This window comes from Haemaphysalis longicornis, unplaced genomic scaffold, assembly GCF_048455015.1.
Source record: "Haemaphysalis longicornis isolate Haplotype H1 unplaced genomic scaffold, Haemaphysalis longicornis Haplotype H1 scaffold_1, whole genome shotgun sequence".
Lineage (NCBI taxonomy): Eukaryota > Metazoa > Arthropoda > Arachnida > Ixodida > Ixodidae > Haemaphysalis > Haemaphysalis longicornis.
This window is the reverse complement of record NW_027526203.1, coordinates 254029320-254049652: the sequence shown is the minus strand read 5'-3', so window position 1 is coordinate 254049652 and position 20333 is coordinate 254029320. Positions and strand designations below refer to the sequence as shown.

The following is a 20333-nucleotide window of genomic DNA, read 5'->3' as shown; positions in this document are numbered from 1 at the left end:
AAGGATTCATTATGCAGGGTTGCCAGGTACTGGCGACTTTTAGAGGCTCGTGCTGACTTAAATTCTACTGTGGTGAATTGGCTATTTTCTGGCGACTTCCCCAGGCTCTTCCGACACCTTACGTCCAAGAAAAAGAGCCTTATTTGGTCGTCCAGTGTTTTTCAGGAGCCGAGATGAAACTGCAAGCTAACCAAAACAAGAAAATGGGGATGATATGGCAAGGTCGAGAATTTGCGTGTCACATTTTTAAACATCCATGCCCAAGACTTTAAGCAATATTGTCAGTTTAACGCATGATGTTTATGCAGTTCACGGGCGCTTGATATTCCATGCAGATATGGATGGCAAGCGTGTACGCGGGAATGTAAGGAGGCAGCTAAGGGGATGAAAAACTATGTGCAGCAAACACACGTTCTATGATCATCCTATCCTTTGAATACTTTACGTAAACTTACATATTTTAACTTTCTTGGTAGACGATGGGGAACAACTGTTGTTTTTCCGATTCGCAGCAAACGAATATTGTTCGTGGTCCAGATTCGCTACTTCTCATAATTTCAGCCCTTTTTTTCTACGCAGGCCATCGAAAAGTAAAGCATCGCTTTGCTCGAGATGGCAATTTTTCTGGCCATCGGCAATTTCCCGGCGACTTTTTGTTCTTAGGACCTGGCAACCCTGATAGTATGTGCACCGCCGCCGGGCGTGAGGTGTTACTACAGTGCCTATACGCCTCGAGCTTCGCGATCGCTGCGCCGCCTGCCGCCGCTTCTCCGCGGCGTTGACGGGATTTGCGCTGCGTGACTGATACGGGCTCGTGCAGTGTTTTGGTTCTATTTCGCTTCTTTTCGCCTTTCCGCGCCCTAAAAAAAACTTGTTATGGTGACGACTATAGGCAAAGAGTACGTTTAGGTCACTTAAAAAGCAGCTGCGTCTTCGTAGAGTACGCGATCGCCTGCAAGAGCTACCCGGGGACGCGGTTCTGCGCGCTTCGTCGCCGCTCTTCCGTGCTTCGGCGACGGCAGCAACATATCACCCATGTCACCTCCAAAAGATCAGGCACAAATGAATTCGACTGACGCTTCGTTTAGATCTGATACTGGCACAATGAGAGGTTGGCGTCATTTTGCGGCGTGGACAACGAATGCGGCATCGTTTCGCATATATACGCCGCAGAAAATTATGTTTCGGGGATGTGATTACCCAATCCCGGACAATAACGTATGATTTTTATAAGAATATAAACCATGCGAGAATGTAAAGTATATTCCAAGCCTGTGCGTCGTTAAATATGTGCCCACACACGCCATATAGCAATAAGAACCAAGGAAATGAAACCACAGAAAAATAAATGCTGTGCCAATGCGGAATTTAGAAACATAATAGCTCTAACGGATATGAAAAAAAAAACAGTGCAGCTTCTGGCATGCTAAAGACGTTCGTCTAAACTTAAGCCAGGTAGGTTTCACTAGACCAACTATACGCGAAATGCACTGCTATTTCGCGAGAAATCGGTGGGGGGGGGGGGGGGGGGGGGGAGGGGGGACGCCGTGTACAAATGCGGAGTGGAATCAAGCAATTAACGTTTTAGTAATCCCACACATAAATCTCGCGTTCACTTTCCTTTTGTTTTTCTACTTCAACGAAGAGCTGATCGTACGGCGGACGCATTTTTGGAAGTATACAGGGTAGGCTGTTCAACAAGCGATGAAATGTGTCGTTGGAAGAGTGCGGTATGTGATAAGGCCCTGTGATTTCAGTTTCTGGTTTATTCTGCAGGCTTCCTGTGCCATATGACGATATTTCGAAGAAGCATTTAGTCGCGAACGCGGATTAAATTGTAAGCCCGTCTCCGCGCTGCTCGCAGAGGATATATGTAGCAGATGAAGGTCTGCGGGCGCGCACCTCACGACAAGACGACTCTGTCGTGTGCTGATCCCCGAGTATAATTATGCATTGTCCATCGTACTTTTGTTGAATATCTCCGAAATTAACACAGACTGGCTTGTAAATGGTGGTGATCAATATCTGAGGTATAATATTGGCAAACGTAACTGGTGTGCTGTCAGGTATGAGTGCTCCGGCCGCGGCCGCTGATTATGTAAGCGCACAAAACCGATTTAAATCGTAGTGAACAGCCGTAGCATGAACATCTGAGGAACCGGTGGTTACGGAGACACGGATAGTAAATTCAGGTCAGTGTAACTACAATCGGCTCCATCATACGCCGATTCCGCGACGCTGGCCTGTGACACACACCTGAAGATCGCGTCGGAAACATTTACACTCTCGTAAACACACCCCATTTGCGAGCAGAGTGACTGCTCCACACAAACATGAATTTCAAACGCTCACAAACGGTAAATCTCAGTAGTGAACGTGCCGCAAAAGCAGCGGCGGCACTGGGGAGCGGGGCGCGGACTCCCGCGCCTGCTTTCGAAACGGGCCGCTAGGGGGATTTCAGTGGCGCCCCTACAGGCCGCGCTCGAGGCGTATAATGTACTATTCCAGACACTCTAGTGTTACGCAGAGGGAGGCTACGTGTGCACTCACACTCGTTGTAGATGACGTCCGGGGTCTCCGTCCAGCCGACGTCGTTGTGGCTGTGGCAGATGAGGTGCACATTCAGCACGCCCGGCTTTCCCACAAAGCAGTTCTGCACGACACAACACGCGGCATTCGAGAACGCGACTCAGTGAAGCGGAGCACGCACTCAAGGCGTGGAAGGGCGCCATAATTAGTATTGCATCGGTGCATGGTCGTCGCTAGGATTTTGTCTCGAGGGAGGGCCAGTGCCCTTTTTGCACCTCCCTGCCAACACCCATGTATTGCCACAGTGTCTGATTGTATTTCTGTGATTATGATGTTATTATTGGCTTCCGGCGATGTCGAACCCAATCCGGGGCCTACCTCATCAGATTCCGAGTCGGAGTCAAGTTCCGTCAGCGAATTGTTAAAAAAAAAAACGATTTTGGAGGAACAAACACAGACCAACGAACGACTGAAAGAATTACCTGTAGAAAAAGTTGAACCAACGGCTGACAGTATTCAGAAGAGGGTTACTTCAATCGAAAAAGAAATGAATAGGCTGCATACGTATGAGCAAAAACTTGCGGAATATGAAGCGACCTGTAGCAACATGAGCGCACAGGCCTTAGAATGTTGTCCAAGGTAAACGACTTCGGAAAATAGAAGCCGACGCAATAGCCTGATAATATACGTCTTCAATGAGGAACCAGAAGAAGGTGTCAGGTCACTGGAAAACGAAACTAAGCCTTTAAAGCATTCAGGGACATGTTAGACATCGAAGTTAATCATAGGAGCGAATTCACAGAATAGAAAGATATCCCAAAGATCATCATCGGCCAGTTATTGTAAGGCTCTACGACTTCGCCGAAGAGGCCAAAATCCTATTCTGCTGCAATGTGTTGAAAGGAACAGAAATAGTAATTTCGGAGGACTTTTCGAAAAGGACACTGGAAAAGGACACGGCCGAGGAAAAGTCCAACGGCGCTAAAGTGTCGCGAATACTTTACGACTATACGGCAAGACAAAAGTTGACAAGAGGATTTTCGCTTGGGACTCCGCTAACAATTGCAAAATCGATGTGACAGTACCATCTGCAGTCTGCGCAAAAGCCACGCTGGAAAAAAAAAAAAAAACAGACTGCGAAATGACACGACCGCACCAAAAACCTTCGAATTAATAAAGCACATCTTCTGGAGAGCATAATATTCACTCATAACCCCCAAGTTTAATCATTACCGAAACCTGGTTGCATGATGGCGTTCAAGACTCCGAAATAGTTCCCTCTTCATACAAGCTAATTCGCAAAGATGGAACAACGCGAGGTAGCGATTCCCATTAAAAACAACCTGCAGTTTACCCGCCTAGATGACATTGATCACCATGAAAGTGTATGGAGCAAAGTTACATATCATGTAAAAATCAATATTCTTGGGCGGGGTTGCATGCCAAATGCTCCTCCCGAATATCTATGAATAATGCATGACTACATTGCGCAACAAACAAACTCACAATCAAAAATAATTCTTTGTGGAGATATTAACCTGCCTATATAATTAATTGGTCTGAACTAGCTCACGATGGCAAAGAGACAACAAGTGCAGAATCGCTGTTACTAACTGCGTTCAGCTTCTCATTAAATCAATTAATTGGTGTGTTCTGATACCCGAGTTATGGACACTTATTCTTCATTGCTCGATCTTGTGCTGGTGAGAAGTTCACTTGAAGATTGTACTGTTGTTCACCATTGGATCTGCGATCATGAGATGTTGATTTTGTCTGGTCCGTTGTCGCTTTCCCAAAAAACTAAAAAAAACAAAAACCATACGCGGTCTTCGCCCACTTAGAGTCCCGCTTTTCTGAATTCGAAAAAATAAATGGCGTAACCGCACTATGGTCACGTTTTAAAGAATTTATAAGAAACTGTGAAACCCGCTATATTCCGTTAAAAAAGAAACGTGTTCATCGGGAGTAATTGGATTACAGGCGATATAATACAAAGAAAAAGGAAAAAAATAAGTGACGGCGTAAGCGTGGAATGGCCGGCGACCTTCAGAACCTTACCAGTACCTTGAATGATAAAATTCTCACTGCAGGCTTCGCTTCTTTTCTGTCACGCTGCCTTCTTTTATGAATGGTGAACCGCAGAAATTTTGGCGCTACTTATACAGAGAACGCCCGACTATTTCACAGCTCTCATGTGCAAACAAAATCATAACTGAGCCTTCTATGTGTTCTTTCAAACTATCTTTACACGTACAGGCGCGGCCACTGTTAGAAGTAACACGGTAGCGCGTGGAGCCACCACCAGTGCAGCGCGAAACACTGCGTAACCGCAACAGGCGACAGGCAGTTTTAACTCTACCTCTGGCGATGATTTCGCGCTGCCACAACATTCCCACGGCACTATAAGTCGTGGCACTACTCGGCCCTGTTGCCTCTAACAGTGGCCGCGCCTGTACATTTACTTTTTCCTGTACTGTACATCTTTTACAGTGGCTAAGGCGTTGCGCTGCTGAGTACGAGGTCGCGGTTCGATGCCCGGCCGCGGCGGCCGCTTTTCTGATGGAGGCGAAAAGCAAAAACGCCCGTGTGTACGAGATTTCGGCGCACGTTAAAGATCCCCAGGTGGTCAAAAGTCAAAATTAATCCGGAGCCCTCCACTACAGCGCGCCTCATCGCCTGCGTTGCGTCGGCGCGTTAAACCCTACAATCAATCAACATCTTTTACTGTAGATCTTTTGAAACAACGCTCCCAGAATATTCCCTGAATTACACAATGCCGGAACTTGTAATTTACGAAAAAGGAATCTTGCGCCTTCTGACTAAACTTGACTTAAAGAAGTCACCAGGGGCGGTATTCTCGTAACTGTCCCTTTTGAAAACGTCCCTTTTGCGTCCCTTTCATCGTGACGTACTTCCGGTTAATAAGTGGACGTTGGCAGCATGGAGGAAGGTTGGCAGTAGGTTTGCCGCGCTTGCGTTACGTCACTTCCGGTTGTTTGCTTTTAGCCAATCAGGGCTCGCCAAAAGGGACATTTTTGAAAGGGACGCAAAAGGGACAAAACTCGAGAATACCGCCCCAGATTCCGATATCATATCAAACACTTTTCTTAATAGATCTGCCGTTAGGGTTAGTAAATACTTGTTTAAATTGTACACGGTATCCTTAGAAACAGTCTCAATCCCTGACGACTGGCGATGGGCAAAAGTTATTCCAATACATAAATCCGGCTCCGGGCTCGAGGCGAGCAATTACCGCCCGGTTTCACTAACCGGCACATGCTGTAATATCTAAATGTGTAATGGTACCATTACACAATTAGAAAGGAATACCTTTCTATATAGTCAGTAACATGGTTTCATATCAGGTCTATCAGCATAACCCAGCTTGCACAGATAACTGGTGATATTGGTAACGTGATTAATGATAGAGGACAAATAGATGCGATTTTTCTTGACTTTTCAAAAGCGTTTGATCTCGTTCCTCTTCGTGACCTAATTACAAAAATGCGTGCGATCGGAAATGAAAGTAATATAATTTTATGGGTAGAATGCCATCTCCGCAACCACAAGCAATTCGATTTCGTGGACAATCACATATCAGATATATAGTTTGAATGTTTTCTCGGGCATCCCGCAGGGATCGGTGTTGGGGCCAACCTTATTCTTCATCTGCATTAACATTGATGTCATTCATTTGGGCATTAACTCACCCATTCAATTGCAGTTGTTAATTCGCAGATGACTAGTCTGCTTCATATACCAAAGAGTAAACACAACGGAAGACCAAATTCAGCTTAACCATTCATTGCACTTAATTCGTGCATTGTGTAAAAAGTGGGACATGACACTCAATGCCAAAAAAACTGTGAGCCTAACTTTTACTATTAAGAAAAATCTGCTGAACTTTGTTTACACTCTTGATAATAATGAATTTGGAAAAGTAATCAAGTAAAATATTTGGCGTAACGCTTACATCCAACCTTATTTGGCAGTCGCATATTAATGTCATATGCTCTAAGCGCAAGGAAAATTAACACTTTTAAGCATAAAACTACGTAAAGCGCCACCTGAAGTGAAGCTAACTGCCTTTAAAACCAGTGTAATACCGGCCCTAGACAATGCAGATACAGTCGAACACGGATATATCGAACTCCAAGGGGATCGCGAAGTAGTTCGATATATGAAAAATTCGATATAAAAAATATGTGCTCTGAGACCTCACCTATGGCGGACGATCACTTGCCGATCGTCGCATTCAAGAATGACAACTAATTCCGCACTCACGACGCAACAGGACGCTTTCTTTCCGTGAAAAAAAAAAATCGCTGATCTTGGCCTGCTTCTTCGTCCTGGAAATGAAATTAAAGACGCTGGTCTCGATCTTCTCGAGGCTGCACAACTAGAAAATTCCAGCAGTACACTGCGCCTTCGCACACCATGCACAACACGCACGCAAAAGAAGAACAGGGCGCACGTACCACCAGAACATTGAAGGTAACAATTCCAAGGCTCTCTGAACGGACTCCAACAAAGCGCTCGCGATGGTCATCTCCGAGAGAAACAGTGATCTCCAAATGTGCGGGACAACTCGCCAAACAGCAGCAACAGCAGCAAAATGCAAAAGAAGGAGGCAGCCGTCAGCGCCTTCGTTACCTCTTCCCTTTCCTGAGACGACACCGGGGGAAGACAGACCCAGAGAGAGAGAGAAAAAAAACTATTTTTCGGCAAGTCGGGGAACGTACGCAGCCGAAAAAAAAGGACGTGCGCAGTCGGGGCATCCCTACCTCGCACTGTCACCTTTTCCGAGCGTTCAGGCTTGTGTGCCTAGAGAGATTTACCATACCGGGCTCCGTTCGCTAACGCTACGGCGGCCGGTAGCGGGGCCCGACTGGGCAAGCGAAAATTCGTTCCAGTAGAAGGAATTAGTTCCGCTAGCCAGTCTTCGCCATGCCCGCGCATTCCTCCACATCCTCCTCAACCTCAATCGGGGGTGCTGCGACCGCCGAAAAGCACCTTCCGGCTCGCGCGGCGTTCGATATACGCAATGTCGGGAAAAATACGGTTCGATATAAACGTACGAATTCCTATACTTTTACACAGCATTTTCAAGGGGATAATTTATGAGTTCGATATAGACAATAATTCGATATATCCGTGTTCGATATATCCGTGTTAGACTGTATCATTTGGGACCCACATCAACAACATCTAGTAAAGAAAAGCGAACGAATTCAAAGCTTGGCCGTTCGGTTTGTTTTCTCAGAATATTCTACAAATACCAGCGTCACAAATGTAATGAACAAAGCCGAACTTCCCTCACTCGCAGACCGCAGAATAACATCGAAACTAAGATTTATATATCTTTTGCACCACGGCCACTTTTAAATCCCACGAGAATATTATCTCCTTGAGCCCTTTAAACATTCTTCGCGAACAAACCTCAACAAAGTGATTCGACAACCCATTAGCCACAATAATACCCACAGACACTCTGTTCTTCCCTCCTTCATTTCTGACTGGAACCAATTACCGGAAAGCACAGTCAACTGCGAAATTGTGTTGTCATTTATCGATCGGATTCAAAGTTTGAATTTTGTATGAATGTGGCATTTAATAGGCATTGACTGTGATAGTTACTTGTGGTATTTACTTAGGTATGTAGTATTTACTTCTGGAGAGGAGAAATTCAGCTGTGAGGTTGTCGACTGTCCTGTGTATTTTTTTTTTTCCTTTCAACCTATATATTGCCATATAGGTTGAATATCGCCACAGTTGTTTGTTCTGTTTCGCTTCTACATATCTATGCCTGGACCGTACTGTGTGTACTATTTGAGTGTATTCTTTGTACTGCTACTGCCTGGACCGCCAAAGTTTGCAGTACAATATACAAATTCAATAAATAAATAAATTGGTGTAAGCTACTGGAACTACACTAAAGACGGACTACACGCACAAGTTTACACAGACACGTTAAGCGTTATTCCTTTGCTTACTGTGTAAACTTATTTGACCTGTCCGTCTTCAGCGCAGCGCCAGTAATGTATTCAATGTACACCCGGGGACAAAAGTTTCCAGAACGTGATTTCAACAACCTAAGTTAATTTGTATGCTTCCTGGTGGCTACGCTCCTGCTATGGTGTGGTTCTGACTGCTGACGCCCCGAAACGTGATGCTTCGCTTGCGGTTACAAATGAAGTGCGGAGCCACCAGACAGCGGAGAAATTGCTGTTGTAAGTAGAAATCGCGTCCTGGAAACTTTTGCCCGCGGCCACTCCTGAGGTGTGCCAAAACCAAGGGAGGAAATATCGCTTTGGTGTTCCACTGGCGCCAACCATTTCTGCTTTCAGACCCGCTTTACGCACCCAATCTGCCACCTGCGCTACGCTCCTTTTCGAGCTTATTTGAAGAAAAAAAAAAAAAAAGCACCACATGGGGCCACTGACGCCATAGAGACACTGACATAGCAACCCTCCCAGCGCTGGAAAAGCATCCTGAAACTTTGCTCGCTGTTCAGATCCGCGACATGGGCGTATATCAATGCTCTTTCGCTCCATTGCAAACGCTAGAGACGCGGATTTAGGTCTCAGTAGATGCTTTTTCACTTTTTTTACGCCGACTTGCACTGGCATTCATCATTTTTTTGCGACAAATTTAAAGAGAGCAGCAAAACAAATCCTTTTTTGAGGTGAGTACAACGTATGAGTACATGTGTCGAGCCGAAGCGCACCCACGGGTTGTAACGATATGTGTATTGCATTCCCATTTCCCACGCGGACCTCTTTAACATAGTTAGTTTCAAGTAAGTTTAAGCCCATAGCATGACTTTATTTTTTCGTGTGGAGTAGGAGGATGAAGTTCAGGCTGCTTTGAACGTGGGTTTCTAGCTCTACAACCTTCACGCGTTCATCAAAACGGCAGAGATGTCTCCTTAAAGAATACTTCAATAACTTTAACTCCCCCGCAAAAAAAAAAAAAAAAAAAAAAAGAGAGAGAGAGAGAGAGAGAGAGAAGACGCTTGCTTTGTTAATTGAAGCTATAGTATGCGGGATGGCATCAGAACCCTTTTCGCTTTCGATGGAAATTTTGTTGCAGGCGCGGAACCAATATTTATTGCACGAGTTAAATAATAACAGATGCGCCGCACCAGGGAATCGCTTTGTTAGGGACCGAATAGGGCTTCAGAGCTATCCACAAACAGTCGGTCAGTTCGAGGCACCCGGCCTTGCGATCTGCGAAGGGACGCATGGTGGGAGGAAAATACACGAGGAAATTGCAAATTTGGAAAAGGAAGTTGCGATTACTGGTCTGATGTTTTCCATGCGCCAGAGAGCCCTCCGTACGAATTAACCACACCGAAGTAAGAAAACTGAGGACGAATAAGTTTTAAAAAAACTGAAAAAGAAACGTAGGAGCTGTTTTTCTAACGCTTCCGCCCACACCTCTCACACACGGGTGCGCGTGCACGCACGCGCGCACACACAGCGCGCGCACGCACGCACACACACTAGATAAAGACAGAGAGAGCGCGCGATGGAGCTTGGAATATGGTGAGAAAACAGGAGACAAAATGAAGGGGGCAGCTTTGGCCCGGTGCGAACATTTTGACAAGGGGAAAGAAATAAAGGCCAACAGTCAAGAACGCCAAGGAACACAAAGGGGAAGGAATTTATCCGTTTTTCGTGGCGAAGTGCGTTTAATTTTTAAAATGAAAGAAAGAAATTGGAGAAAAACATGATCCCCGGGTGGGACCCGAACCCAAGGTTTCCAGAATACCGGTCACAGGCGTTCTTGAATGCTGGCCTTTATTTCTGTGTTCATTGAAGGAGCCCCTCATTTCCAAATGTGATTCGCTACACGCGTAGAAAATGGGCCTCTGCTCTGGCAACCTCGGTTCCATAGGTGTTCAACTGGCGATGAACTAGTTCAACGCTGGTTGACCGCTCCCGACACGTCGTAGACGCTCGAGTCATGGCCTGGGAGTTAAAATGAGGGTCCCCTAAACCCCAAGCTGCGGAGCGGGGCTGGCCACCACCCCCAAGCGTAGAAAACAATATAAATACCCCTCCCCCCGAAATGGAGGGAAGCTCAGCCTCCGCGGTAGCTAGGGTTGGCACCTGCCCTGTTTTTGACCGGCCCGACCGGTTTTTTATACAGCGGGCTGGTTGCCGGTTCGTACTTAAAACCGGCCGTCATTGGCCGGTTTTTCGGCCATTGTGCGGCGATTATTTCTTTTTTGGCATTTTATAAGCGTAATTCAGAAACTACGACAATAAATAGGTGTCGGCAAGCTGCACAAAAACACGCGAGCGGAGAAAATATGCGCCGCGAGCCCGGGCGAGGTGCAAAGAGCTTTTAATGGACGAAGTATGTGCGGTTACTTTTCAATGCAGCACATTCAGAGCAATAACCAAAATTTCAGTAACTTTCAGTACAAATGTTATGTTGATTCCTCTGTATAGGAAAACGCTACAATGCATGCGGCATTGCATGTCATAAAACATGGATTTTTTTTTTCGCCACAAATTCAACCTTCTAAATACCACGCCCCCCCACCCCCTTTCCACGAAGGGCCGGTTTTTTTTTTTTTTTTTTTGGGGGGGGGGGGGAGGTGGCAACCCTAGCGGTAGCCTATAGTTGGTATGGCATCTGACCGGTATTATGAAGGTCGTTGGTTCGGGTACCACCCGGGGAGCATGTTGTTCTCTAACTTCCTTCTTTCATTTCAAAAATTAAACGTATACTTCACCACTAAAAACAGCTGAATTCCTTCCCCTTTGCCTTCCTTGGCGTTCCTGACTGCTGGCCTTTATTTCTGTGTTCATTCAACGAATCCCTCATTTCCAATTCTGATTCGCTACACGAATAGCGTGAGCATTTGCTCTGGCAGTCTTGGTGTCATCTATAGCTTAAGAGGGTTCAACGCTGGTTGACCGCTCCCGACACGTCGTAGACGCTCGAGTCACGGCCCAAGGGTTGAAAAGAAGGTCCCCTTCATCCCGAGCTGTCGGAGCGGCGCTGGCTACCACCCCCAAGCCTAGGAAACAATTATCTTTAACACAAACACACAAGAAATTGAAGGGGAGCGCCACCTCCCCGGTAGCCTAGTTGGTATATATGGCATCAGACCGGAATATATTCGAATATATAGAAGTGTTGCTTTACTCATAGTTGGCACATCAACGACGATAGAACAAAATAGTTCCACGTTGTCCTCATGAAGCATTAACTGCCCTTTCATTTGTGAATTTTTAGAGCGAAGAAAAACTCGCTGGTTGCAGTATGAATGAATGGACTCACATCATAGTTGCATCTTGATGGCGCGTCGTCCGCTTTGTCCATTGCATAAGTTTTGTCCCAACGTTGTAGAATGAAGGCGTTCAGTAACACCTTAAAACCAATACATATTAGTGATTTCTGAAGCATTCTTTCACGCATTCGCGTGGTTAGCAGTAGCTTCCCGGCGGTTGCGCCAACACCCTCCTGTAACAGCAGTGGCAAACGGAGGCCCAATGGAATTTCCTGTCTCTGTGGGGTTTCATATATCGCTGGCGAAGGTGCATACAAAACCCATGAAGAAAATTCGCTAGTCAAGTATAAGCTTCCGCAAATAATAACACAGCTTGCTGCATGCTGGTACAGGCGTTTACTGTGAATTTTTCAGGTTTATTTTTACGCGTAGACCCGTAAGGCGCACTGAGTCCAAGTTAACAAGGCATCTGGAAAGACAAAAAAAAAGTTGCTTGTCGACTGAAGCCGCTATATTTACGCCTTAAACGTATAAGTTTCTTTAAAATTATTGCAAAGATTTTGCATGCCACTAAAAAAATTTAGCAGTCATGTCTTTTAAAAGCTGCTCAACTCCTTCGGACTCGCATATTAGCCGCTCTAAGCCCAAAATTGTGAACCGTCATTTCAAGCCACCAGGGGGAAAGTAGCGTCGCTTCCGGAAGTGTTTAGACGCAAGATCCGGCCTTATCCTGTCTTTTCGAGTCGTCTCGTTGCCACGAGAGGTGAGTTTGTCACGCCGACCTGTATATTTTACGGGATTGTTATTTGCTTTGTTAGTGCAACCAAGAATTAAGGCAAGGATACATTGATGAAGTCATATTTAATATTTTAATGCATATTGTGAAGGTGTCAGGAGTTGTGTACCTATTTTTGTGGGCACAGCCGGTTCCCTATTCCTGGGCGCCCTAAGCCTAACAGTGCCTTGTCTTGGCGTGATCGGTTTTTAGATGTCACAATGAAATGGGATCTTCGATCGGTCACAAGTGCCGATACTTTTGTTTTGCCTGTTCATCAGCGTCTGATGAAAATTCGAATTGCTATTTGAAGTTGTCGCTGCTTACATTGCTTTGCCAGAGAGGGCTAAGCGGCTGACCACGTTGTTGCCGGTGTCTCGTAGGTTAACAGCGCTCAGAATGACGGACGGCTGGGACGATATTCCACCATCTGCGTCGGCCGAGGTAACAGGAGTTATGCCGGATGTGCATATTTCGTGTCGCGGTCTCCCGTGTCGCGGATTTGCTACATGGTTGGTTTGTCGCAGCTTTCGGCGGACGGCTGGGACGATGTTCCAACTACGACGACGGTGGCGGCAGTTGTTCCCACAGAGCAGCTGGAAACAAAGCTGTTCGGGCGCTGGAGCTCGAGTGATGTCCAAGTCAGCGACATCGGTCTCACCGTAAGAGCTTTCTGTATTTACAGAGAAACCTCCAGCCAGTAGTACCACCTGCCTGGAGATTTCACTGTATATTTCTTTCTCTCTGGGGTAGGCGCCGAAAGTGTGTGTTACTGTCCGATTGGTTTCTACCGAGTGTTCAAAAATGCCTTCTAATAGTGTGCACGTGGTAGTAAGCCTGCCTGCTCGCCCAGCGCACAGTGCAGTGGCGAGCGCACGTGTCCTGACCGCACTCGCTCCCTTCCCTGCAGGATTACATCGCAGTGAAGGAGAAGCATGCCAAGTACTTGCCCCACTCTTCTGGCCGGTACGCCTCCAAGAGGTTCCGTAAGGCCCAGTGCCCGATCGTGGAGCGTCTCACCAACTCCATGATGATGCACGGCCGCAACAACGGCAAAAAGCTGCTTGCTGTGAAGATCATCAAGCACTCCTTCGAGATCATCCACCTGCTCACTGGCGAGGTCTGGCAGCCTTTCCGGTGTTACACTTAGCTCAAGCCCTGAATTTCTCACTGTGAAAACTATGGCCTGCCAATATGCTGTTGTAAGAGGGCTTGAAGTTGGCGCTTGTTGGATCAAAACCACCTTAGAAAGGGAATATGGAGGTGATAGTTGCCGCGTGTGAGTAACTGTCTGGGAGGGAATGGCAATGCACGGCCGCACTGCTGGGCCTGGCCTTGATTTGCGTCTGACTCATGTGAAGGAAGGCTCAGCAGAGTTGTCTGCATGTGTTGTTTGTACTTGTTCTGTCAGAAAATGAATGCCAGGTTCTGCAGTTTTGTGCACACCAATGTGCTTGAGAACCAGTTAGCTGTGTTGTGCTTGTTAGCCTGGCTCAAGTGCAAAAGTGGTGAAGCTGGGAGATGTGGGTAACTAACATGGCAAATGAATTGTGCGTGCCAATGACCACGGGTGAAAAAAAGCTGCACTGCTAATGTAGCTGCATCTGGAAGATCGTGCCAGTGCTTCAAGAAGGGTGTGCTTGGGCGGGTTTGCAGAACCCTCTGCAGGTGGTCGTGAACGCCATCATCAACAGTGGGCCCCGTGAGGACTCGACCCGTATCGGCCGTGCCGGTACTGTCCGTCGTCAGGCCGTGGATGTGTCGCCCCTGCGTCGGGTGAACCAGGCCATCTGGCTGCTGTGCACGGGGGCCCGCGAGAGTGCCTTCCGCAACATCAAGACCATCGCTGAGTGCCTGGCTGACGAGCTCATCAATGCTGCCAAGGTTGGTCGCCCCTTTTGGCTCCGAATCTGTGGATTTTTTTGTCATCCAGTCTGCTTTAGTGCAGAGTTTTAAGTTCCCTTTTTGTGTAACACAGCACGCAGGTTCCACATTCCACTCTTGTTTCATGCTTTCGTTTGAAGACCACGTGTCGCAGTGTTGCTTCACAAGAAGCTGCTCAGGCACGAAGTAGAGGGCGTGCATTGCTCCAAGGCTGACAATAAGGGCCCGCATGGTTGGCACAGGGTTGCCTCATAGCATTTACATTCAAAACGACAGTACTTTGAAATCTGCCCGATCTGAACAAGACTTCATTTAATTATTATTCTGTATTCAGAAGTGCGTGTCAACGTGGAGAAAAGAATTGCTGCTTGCTCAGCTTTGTAGTTAATGGTAGCACCTAAGCATCTGCCATCGGTGGAGGGTGGTGAGATTGCCCTTCGTGCTCACTGTTATGCCAAAGGGGCCTTTTTGGCGCTGACATTTGTTAACTTGCCACGGGTGTACTGTAAGCAGTCGACGTGCCTAATGTGTGTTGCTGTAAGCCCAAGGGCATGAAAAGAGGCGAAAAAATTAAAACGCCCATGTGTCGAGGTTTTGCCACATTAAAGGTCTCCAGGGGGTCGAAATTTATTCGCAGCTCTCTATTACGGCACACCTCATGGCCCAGTTGTAGCGTTGGTGCTTAAAACACCTAAAATTTGAAGGTTTGATTATCACTGGTGATGGTGCTGAAAGGGCGACTGCTACACTCTGACTCAATCATGTAGCCTGTATCGTGTAGGCCACAGCAACAGCTGCTGTACCTCAACAAATTCAAAGCGGAACCTGAACACAAACTTTTTTAAAACTGCCAGCTGGCAAATTTATTTTTGTTGCACAATTTGGGGTGGGTAATTTATTTTTGTGAACTTTGTAGCGTACACGTGATGGCCTAGAACTTTATGTGCGATTTGTGACTTGTAAATACACAATGGGCATGCTTTGGCCTGATGTGTATTGGGCATATTTTAGTGTGCCCAAATTTGGGAACCCCAGTACAAATTCTAGCTCTAATGGGTGCCAAAACCAGCTGGCTAATACCTGTGACACACGGCAACGCTAGATCTCCTTTAAACTAAACCCCTTTCGCCACATCAAAAGACATTTAGTGGAAAGGAGTTGCGCTCCTGACACACAGCATCCCCCGATCTCCTTTATGTAGCTGCTGTAACTGACACACCAATAAAGTTGCGCTAGCAGTTCTGTGGAAAAAGCATGCACAATAACAAAAATAAAGTGCGGCTAATAGACCTTCTTTGTTATTTTAGATGGGAACTGTGTGTTTTATTTGTTGTTTAGAAAGAATAAATGGGTAATTTCACATATTTGTATTAAGCAGCAACGATGGAGTGCTTTTTTTAACCTATGTTCCGAGCCTAATCTGGCAACAGTGGGCAGATGTTTACAAAAATACATTACGATTGGGCTTGTTTGGTGCAATTTATTTCGTTGCAGTTTTAACAATTTATGAAAGTATTGTGAAATCGCATTTGGTCTCACTAAGTTCTGGGGAGCTTATGATTTGCATGCGCCTGCTTACGAGGCTGCGCCACTAGCTGCTCCTTTTCGTGCGGGAAAGGAGATAGGCGAACACCCGTTACGGGAAATGCCCGCTTCGGTGAAGGAGATTCTCCTTTGTCGTGTGTCACCGAGGCGAACGCCGTTTCGGTAGCAGTCCTTCTCTGCAAAGGCCTTTTAGGTGCCCGTGTGTCAGGGGTATGATGCACACTTATTATTGTAGGGCTTTTCATGCTGACATGTGCATTGTTCATTTCTGCCAGGCAACCATAGCAGTTCTGTCTCCTGTTTCAAGGGCTAACCACATTGTGATTTTGGGGAGCGAAACGAGGAGCATAACTTAATGGTACAGTATTAGTTGTTTAGTGTGCCATTGAGTTGTGCTTTTCATGTCGCTAACTGTAATCGCTCTATGTGGTTACCCCTTGAAGGGACACTGAAGTCAATTTGTCAGGCTTCTATTTTTGCTTGCATTTCATAGATTGGCTCAAACAGCGTTAATCGTTTATTCGTTCGTAAAGGTGATATTTAGTTTATAAAGCCTGAAGGAAGAAAGAAAAACTACCATGCGCTGTCTGCAGCGGCCGCGCCAACTATCAGCAGGGATGCCAGTTTTGGTTTTGTGAAACATGCTTGGCATCTGACATTATTGTTGGATGGGCATTCTCGATATCTTAGTAATCGGCACACCGCACTTCTGCCATGTCAGCCGTAAAATGCGTCAGAGAAGCCTGCCAGCACGGCTTAGAATCGTAACAATCACCAGCCGTGGTGTACGCACTGGATGAACGCCTTATTGGAAATGCGATGCGCTTTTCCCCCTTTAAAGCTTGCCTGGCTAGTGCCTGTATTGTAAGAGGCGTGTTCGCACCAGGACAAGGCGGGACTGTGCCCGCAAGCAGTCAGTGCTTTATTTTTGCATTCCAAGCAGCTTAGATAACTATTTCTTGAATAACGCTCGTGCAGAAGGCGTCTCCCAAATTCCCACAAATATCTCGCCTGTAGCGACTGCGTTCCTTGGGCAGAAAATCAATTCGCAAATGTGGGGTTGTGCTGCTGGCCACTGTGCTAGTTCACCCCGTGCAAAAAGTGCTTCCCGCACCTTGGTTTTACGTTGTACGATGTATGTACCTATATTAACTTTGCTGTCCCACGTTCAATTGGCCTTACATTTTCCAACTAGCATTCCAGTCAGTGAAGCGTTGCGTGTGCGCTTGGGTGGAGGGACTTGGAGCTTGATACAATCTACAAACTAACCAGCTAAATCCTTCCAGACGCAATCATGTCATGGCTTAGTTTCACCTGAGTGAATGAATGGCGACGACCCGCCGGTGGCCGGCTGACTGCTTGTCGGGAGGTCGGCGAGCCGAATGATAGTGCAGTCAAGCCCAGCCACCTTGTTTTGACGTCATAGGAAATCTACGAGGAGGATGCCGGGAGGAGGGCAGTATTTTCAAATTGATTTTTCTACTGAATGAAGTTGCTTAAATGCAGTGAGTGTGGTCAAAAACATGGCCTAGAGTCTCCAGACTACAATTTGCGCTAGTAATCCTGCAATGTTTACAAATCACTTCAGTGTCCCTTTAATGCTTTACAGGGTAGTCTACAGCAGTTGGCATAGAATGCTTTGGTTTTTACAGCCATCAAAAAAAAAAGCTTAATATACTTTGGACTGAAAACCGGCACACTTGGTTTTTTCTGTGGTTCGAGGCTTCCTTCGTTCCCCTTGTTGAGGAGTGTGTCCAACTTTACTTGCAGGGCTCATCCAACAGCTATGCCATCAAGAAGAAGGATGAGCTGGAGCGTGTGGCCAAGTCCAACCGTTAAGCGGCCTATCTTCTCCCCATGGGACAATAAAGGATTCCTTGCCTTCTGTTTCTAGTCCCTGCCTGTGCTGTGCCTTGGTAGGGGATTTGGGGGGGTGTGGGGCTTAGAATAGGCAGTTGGTGGAATGTTTCGTTGTAAGCTTATAGATGCCTCTAAATTCAACTAAAGTTGGTGGGGAATTAGTTGTGATCTGCTTGGAAGGGCTAATGTTTGCTTAGCTGAAACACTTCTCAGTCTTCCCGCCATGTGTTACTTACAGTATCCAGGGGTCTTCTCTAAGAAGTTTGAGGGAAGGAATGCAGTCTTTGCTTGCTGCTCAACTTGAAAGCACAAGAAGCAACAATGTGGGCGATCTATTTACCATGCCCAACTCTATTCGTACTGCTTGGCTGTGACCAAGCCAAGTCTTGTCGACATCAAAGGAACCGCTAGCCAGCTGTGCTGCCTATTTCAAGCTTTTTGGGCTCATTTCTGTAGGCCCTAGTCATAGTAGCAAGAGCTGGGCTTTGGTTAATTTTTAAGGAATTTGGTTGGCAATGCCTCCTTTGAGGAGCTATTGGGGTTCTAAACCAAAACTGCCACATTGTGATAAAAAAAAATCCAATAACCTGTCGCACAGGGCCTTCAAACAACGGTGCTAATACCGCAGACGTTAGCTGAGTGTGCACAAAATACTGCTTTAAGGAATTGCAGGTAGGAAAGTTCAGTGCGCAGCGAGTGCTGCTGCAGTCATTCAATAGACCAAGAATGCCTGTGAGTGTATGTTCCCATGCACTGAGTCGACCTGGACACCAGGACCTCTGATTTGTGACCTCTGGTTAGATGTGGTTTCACCACATGTGGAAGTAGCTGTGTGCAGCACCATTTGTTGGCTGGCAAAATGAGGGCACTTTTTGGGACAACCAAGGAGTAATTGTTATTGACTACTTGCAATATGACAGAGCAACAAGCACATATTGTGCAATGTTATTGGGCTCTAAAAAAACTGGAAAAACAAATTCATCCTCTTTCCTATAGTCTCTCGGTGCGGCTCTGTCCGATTCCTTATTCTCATGTCTTGGTAAGAGAAAATTTTTGCCGAATCACCAGTGCTGATGTAAAGCTTACTGCACCTGACCCACCCCTGCTACAACTGGATGGAAGGTTGGATGGTCTGTGAACCAAGTGCATTGACCAAGGACAATTTTGAGGAAGAAGTTTTGGATTTTTTACCATACTTTTCAACCTTGTAAAATAGGAGCTGGCGAGTGGCAATTAATGCAATTCACTCAAATGCATCGCACACTGCAGGGTATTTCAATCCTCTACACTGCAGGCCGGTTATTATGGGGTGAATGTAATTAGTGATTTTGTGGTCACTTGTACTGTCCATATTTTTGTACATGCTGAGGGTACTATTGTGGTGAAATACCTAAGCAGTTTGAGGTTTGCTTAAAGGCCAACTGCGCTCAAAATTAACCTCGGCCAAATTGACCTTGAACGTACAGTATGTACCACCAAACCAACTGGGACATGGTAGACCTGTGAAATCCATTTATTAGTTATAAGCACTTAAAAATAGCTCCGTCACATGTGACTATGCCTGTGTCCGGTCAATGAGAACGTCGTACTGCCGGCAGATTGCGCTAACAGCCATGTAGTGGAAGGGACTATGCGGCCAGCCCTGGGCTTTTTCCTATGGCCAGCCAGAAGAACCGGGCTCTCGTGGGCACTATTTTCCCTAGGACTGCGGCGAGGGCAAAGTGTTGCGTGGAAGTTTGCCCCGGCCGGCCGCTTGCTCTCCGGCTGGAACGTCACTTCAGCCTGGTCGTAATGGCAGCGCTCTCCTCTATTTCGGTATCAGAATCTCCGATTTTTGATAATCGTTTGCGCTGCAGATACGCTTATTTCAGCAGTCATTTTGTATCTTGCAGGCTTTTTAGGCGGACTATACAGAAGTAACCTTTTTAGGGGGTTGAAATTTTGAGTGCAATTGGCCTTTAGGTGTTCGAATTCAACTTGTGCAAATAATCGTGTTATTAATAATCAGCTATGTCTTTTCATAAGCATTTCAGACAGTGTAATCGTTAACCAAAAATATCTTCAGTTCCAGGTGCACCCAGTCTTGTTCCGCTTTGTTCCTTAGGCTGCGTAAGCATTAAATGCTTTCTAAAAGATAAATCTATATATTTGCAATTTTGCTACTTGAAGCGTAGGCATGCAAGTGCTAACTATTTTTCACTGGGAACCTTTGAGAGATTCTGCCTTGCCAAGAATTCGCACGGAACCTTGACAGAGAGAGAGAGAAAGCATAACTTTAATGAAGACCAGCGATGTTAGCCGAGCCGTCGGGCTGGCTTGCTACGCTAGATGAGAGAAGAAAAACAAAAAGAAAAAAAAAAAGAGAAGAAAAATGTGAAAATGAAAAGATGTCATTTGATGCACCCAAAATTTTCAATCACAGAACTCTGTCCAGTTCTGTGCTCCGAAGAAACTCCAAGAGAGCTTTGATTGCACGTGCAGTGTGACTGGGAC

At 46.3% G+C, this 20333-nt stretch overlaps 2 protein-coding genes across 7 annotated transcripts in view; one reads left to right on the top strand and one right to left on the bottom strand.

Annotated features, from left to right (window-relative positions):
• LOC144144408 (lysosomal alpha-mannosidase-like) overlaps nt 1-12159 on the bottom strand; it is a 225508-nt gene extending 213349 nt beyond the window's left edge. For 2 of the 5 annotated variants that reach the window (XM_077675855.1, XM_077675868.1), the window contains exons 1-2: nt 11827-12159; nt 2551-2653 (exon numbers count right to left, since the gene is read on the bottom strand). In XM_077675855.1, coding sequence (XP_077531981.1) covers nt 2551-2653; nt 11827-11964 — 241 coding nt within the window. In that variant the 5' untranslated portion in view covers nt 11965-12159. The remainder of the gene's footprint in view (nt 1-2550; nt 2654-11826) is intronic. The other 3 variants (XM_077675847.1, XM_077675866.1, XM_077675838.1) reach the window with 2 other exon arrangements.
• Nucleotides 12160-12453: 294 nt separating this feature from the next.
• Nucleotides 12454-17867, top strand: LOC144144393 (uncharacterized). 2 transcript variants are annotated; one of them, XM_077675823.1, is made up of 6 exons: nt 12454-12539; nt 12935-12995; nt 13079-13213; nt 13462-13671; nt 14208-14435; nt 17751-17867. In XM_077675823.1, the coding sequence occupies exons 2-6, from the start codon at nt 12951-12953 to the stop codon at nt 17817-17819; spliced, it is 687 nt and encodes a 228-aa protein (XP_077531949.1). In that variant the 5' UTR covers nt 12454-12539; nt 12935-12950; the 3' UTR covers nt 17820-17867. The 2 variants fall into 2 exon arrangements, with proteins under 2 accessions (XP_077531949.1, XP_077531956.1); XM_077675830.1 differs by lacking the exon at nt 12454-12539 and adding an exon at nt 12542-12611.
• The last annotated feature ends 2466 nt before the right edge of the window (nt 17868-20333 follow it).

What these genes read in the sequence shown, in the direction of transcription:
- LOC144144393 (XM_077675823.1), top strand. Translation starts at nt 12,951, where the DNA reads ATGACGGACGGCTGGGACGATATTCCACCATCTGCGTCGGCCGAG. An exon ending in TCAGCGACATCGGTCTCACC is followed by an intron (nt 13,214 to 13,461) that starts GTAAGAGCTTTC and finishes CCTTCCCTGCAG; the next exon opens with GATTACATCGCAGTGAAGGA. An exon ending in TCCACCTGCTCACTGGCGAG is followed by an intron (nt 13,672 to 14,207) that starts GTCTGGCAGCCT and finishes GCGGGTTTGCAG; the next exon opens with AACCCTCTGCAGGTGGTCGT.